Consider the following 3,803-nt stretch of genomic DNA (forward strand, 5'->3'; position numbering starts at 1 on the left):
TTTCGAGTATAAGTTTTTATTTACATGAATCTCTGCTCGCTGCTTTCTTTTTCTTCTTTGTTTCGTTTTCTTTTTTCTTTTTCTTGATCACTGTAGTCACTTCCATGTCATTCACCTTCTTCTTATTCAGTTTTTTACTTTACTTTCTTTCTCTCTCTTTTTTTCTTTTTGGTGTGTTATTGCCGTTGATTTCGTCTTGCTGCTGAAGTTTCACAAGTAAAATAATAATTAAAGAAAAAAAAAAAGACAACAAATATCTGTTTTTTTTGTGTTTGTGTTTGTGGAGGGGAGGGCAATGGGTGGTAGTAGTGGGGAAATCGTAAGAAATGAAAAAAGAAAGAAAGATAAGGGGTATGGAATATAAAATAATAATAATAATAATAATAAAAAAGTAAACAGAAGGAATAATGATAATGATAATAGTAATTATAATAATTATAATAATTGCAAAGCAAAAAAAAAAAAAAGAGTAAACCGAAAAACGGTTTTATTTTTCTTTTGCAACACGAGTTAAAGTTTGCGTCGCTTTTATCTCATCTGATGATAACAATTGAGGATGAAAGGATGAAAGGATACGATAGGAAGGAAGAGGGAAGAGGAGAAGAGTGTGTTGATTTGCAACATCACCTGCGCACGTCAAACCGTGGCCGTGTATTGTGTATGGATTGAGCGTCTGTGGATATATATATATATTTTCTAGTGTTTCTTTTCCCCCTTTTTTGTTTTGTTTGTTTCATTTCTCCACCGCTCTTTCCTTTTTTTTTTTTACCCATCTACACCATTTTCATTTTCATCTTCATTTTCTTTTTTTTCCCCCTTTCGTTCACTCTTTTTTTTTCTTTCGTTTTTTATTGTATTTAGCGGGGATTTGTACACTTCCCTCTCACGTGGCGCCCCTTCTTTCTTATAAGTTATTCACTATCTTTCCTGTATGTTTGTGTTTTATTTAAGTCTCCACTTACTTTTTTCTTTCTTTGAAAAGACTACCTGCGACTCTGGGTGATGGCAGTGCCCAAAAAATTTGGTGTACTTTTCTTTTCTTTTCTTTTTTATCTCTTACTTGCGTTTTTTTTTGTTTGGGTTTGTTTTGCATCTTTTCCTTCCCCAGCTTTGTTATGTACTTCCCTGCGGGTCAACTAAGTAAAACAAGACAAAACAAGCAAGCGAGCAAAAGGCAGATACGTGCATAATCTATTTATCAATTGCTATGTATACATTTGTATCACTCATGCTGTGCTTGCGCATGCGTATTCCTGCTATCGTGTAGTGCATATTAGCCAAACCAGGTTTCCGGTTTTATTCCTTCAGCTTTTTTTTCCTTTCTTTTACTTCTTCCCGTGCATCACGTTTTCTCCTCTTGTAATAATAACAACACTATTATAATTATAATTATCATCATTATTATTACTATTATTATTATTATTTATTGCTTTACTGCCCCCATGTGTTTTGTTTCTTCATTTTCTCATTTTTCTTCTTTCCTTTCTTCCTCCCTCTTCTTTTTTTTAAAAAAAAATTGATTCTTCTGTGGTTGAACGCAAACGACGACCCTTTTTAATACAGTTATTTAGATCTATACGTTGTGCGGTTAGCTTTGTACTATCCGCCTTCGTCATTTTTAGGCGTTTTGCTCGGTTTTGTTCCCCCTCTTCTGTTTTTTTTACAAAAAAAAATTGTCAAAAGAGAGAAAAAGAAACGAAAAAGAAAGGAGAAAAAAAAACAAAAGAAAGCGAAAATTTCACTTGATTTGTATTTCTGCATGAACGCTACCAGTTATAGTGGCTCGGGACTGGCCTCAGCAGCTACAGTGGAAGATGTCGTCAAACCTGACACCATCGCTGCAATTCTCGCCCAACTAAAGGAACAAGACGTACGAATAGGACGATTGGAAGCTGCAGTGGAGCGTAGTGCCATAAACCGTACGCATTTCGATATTTTAACAATGGCGGGTGTCACGGCGGATTTCGTGTGCGATGAGATTTCGTTTCACAACCGCAGCACCGTCGAGTTTAATGCGCTGCCGTGCAAAGTAACATTGGATTACCCTTGTGGTGAGTTGTCCATTCTTCTGGATGATGCGGACAGCGATTTGTCCTTCCTTGGTGTGACTCTTCGAGTTGACTGCATCACGGACTGCCATCTGCTAGTTGATCCCGACAATTGCAGCGTTGTGGTGGACACCAACACGAGTAAAATAACGGACGTAACACAGTTGGTCCTCGTCGGTCCTACGCAGGAGGCAACACGGGAATTATATGAAGCACTGAGAGATGTGGTTGCGCAACGACGCCCCCCCTGTTCACCAGCACCAGACACCACCACCACAACTCGAAATAGCAGTCGTGCACTCATTAACCGCAGTGAAGGGGAATATGAATCAACCTTAGGGGGTGACGGCAAGTTGTTTAGTATTGAAGCTACACCAAACAATGCAGGAACAACGCGAAACAATGTTGATGCCAGCAGTTCACCGCGTTTGCAGCTTTCCAACACGCTGCCGTGTGACCGCACCGCTCACACGCCGGTAGACCCGCGGCGCCCCAATACTTTACCGAGTTTTAGTGCAAACCGAAAGGGTACACAACAGGAGTAGCGTGCGATTGTGGTGGGGAGCCTCAAACTTGAAATACGGTTGAGAGGGGGAAGGTAGACAGTGTGTGGCATTGGAATAACAACAATGCAGCGTATATAGAGGAGAAACAAGGAAGAGAGAAAGAGGGAAAGAGTGAGAGTGAGAGTGAGTGAGTGAGGGAGAGAAAGGAAAAGAAAAAAAAATATGAGCGGATGCGATTAAAACAATCGTACAAATATAAAATTAAATATAGAATGATATTTGACACCCCTAGGTTCCCAACCGTTCCCCTCTTCCCTGAGCAATAACGATAACGTGCGGGTCGAGGTTAGGGAAAAGTGCACGAGGTGCAACACGCGCAAAGTAAGCCACTAAAGCGGTTAAAGGGGGAAGAGAGGGGTTAATAAACTGAGAGCGGGCAGATCCTCAAACTTACAACAAAGGAGCTGTATCACCTCTGTTTTGTCTGTGTGTGGGTATGATGTCCACGAGGGATATTTTCAACCTACAGAGCGTATATATTTATGTGTTTTGTTTCATTCCCAAAGGGATGGTGGAAGGGGGCGGTGACGGTGAAGGGGGGATAAGGGGTAGGGGGAGGGGGAAAGAAAGCAAGAAAGAAAGAGAAAAGAAAAAGGAAAGAAAGGAGGGAAGGAGGAGGGAAGGAGGTGTGTGTGTGAGAGAGAGAGAGAGAGGGCACAGTTTCGTTTGAGTATATGAGGTTTCTTGGGGAGGGGGGGGGAACATTGTATAACCAACTGTGGAGGAATATGTAATGGAATAAAAACACATCAATGCCGTGGTATATGTGTTTCCTAAAGGTGCAGAATGCACTCGAGGTCAAATATTCGTTTGTTCCTTTTGCTTTCATTCCTATCCACCAATCTGTTAATGCAAATGTACAAATATATATATATATATGTATCCGCAGCTCCCGACGTTTATGCGTTACGTCTTTTTTCTTTTTCCCTTCTTCCCTCATAGTGCTTCATACTTTCAGTTGAATGCTACTACGAGGATCGATTGATACTTTTTTCTTTTCATTCTCCCACTTTTCTTTTTTATTGTCCGAGTGGTGGTAAGTGGCCATCGTACTTTATTTTTTTGTTTTTGATTGTATATTTTCCGCTACTATTGTTATCTTCGTGTGTCTTTCCCAATCCAGGTTGTTAATCACCTTATCCATATGCTCCACAAATCTCATTCCCTGTTGCACTGTTTTCCATGTGTT

The 3,803-nt window shown here is 40.0% G+C and overlaps 1 protein-coding gene across 1 annotated transcript; it reads left to right on the forward strand.

Annotated features, from left to right (window-relative positions):
• Positions 1–1,759: 1,759 nt before the first annotated feature.
• TEOVI_000863000 (uncharacterized protein) lies at positions 1,760–2,593 on the forward strand (the record flags this gene model as incomplete). Its single annotated transcript, XM_067221553.1, has 1 exon — positions 1,760–2,593. One exon carries the CDS (start codon positions 1,760–1,762, stop codon positions 2,591–2,593), a length of 834 nt encoding a protein of 277 aa, XP_067077654.1.
• Between the last annotated feature and the right edge of the window lie 1,210 nt (positions 2,594–3,803).

This window comes from Trypanosoma equiperdum (assembly GCF_001457755.1).
Source record: "Trypanosoma equiperdum strain OVI genome assembly, contig: ctg_1459, whole genome shotgun sequence".
NCBI classification, from domain to species: domain Eukaryota; phylum Euglenozoa; class Kinetoplastea; order Trypanosomatida; family Trypanosomatidae; genus Trypanosoma; species Trypanosoma equiperdum.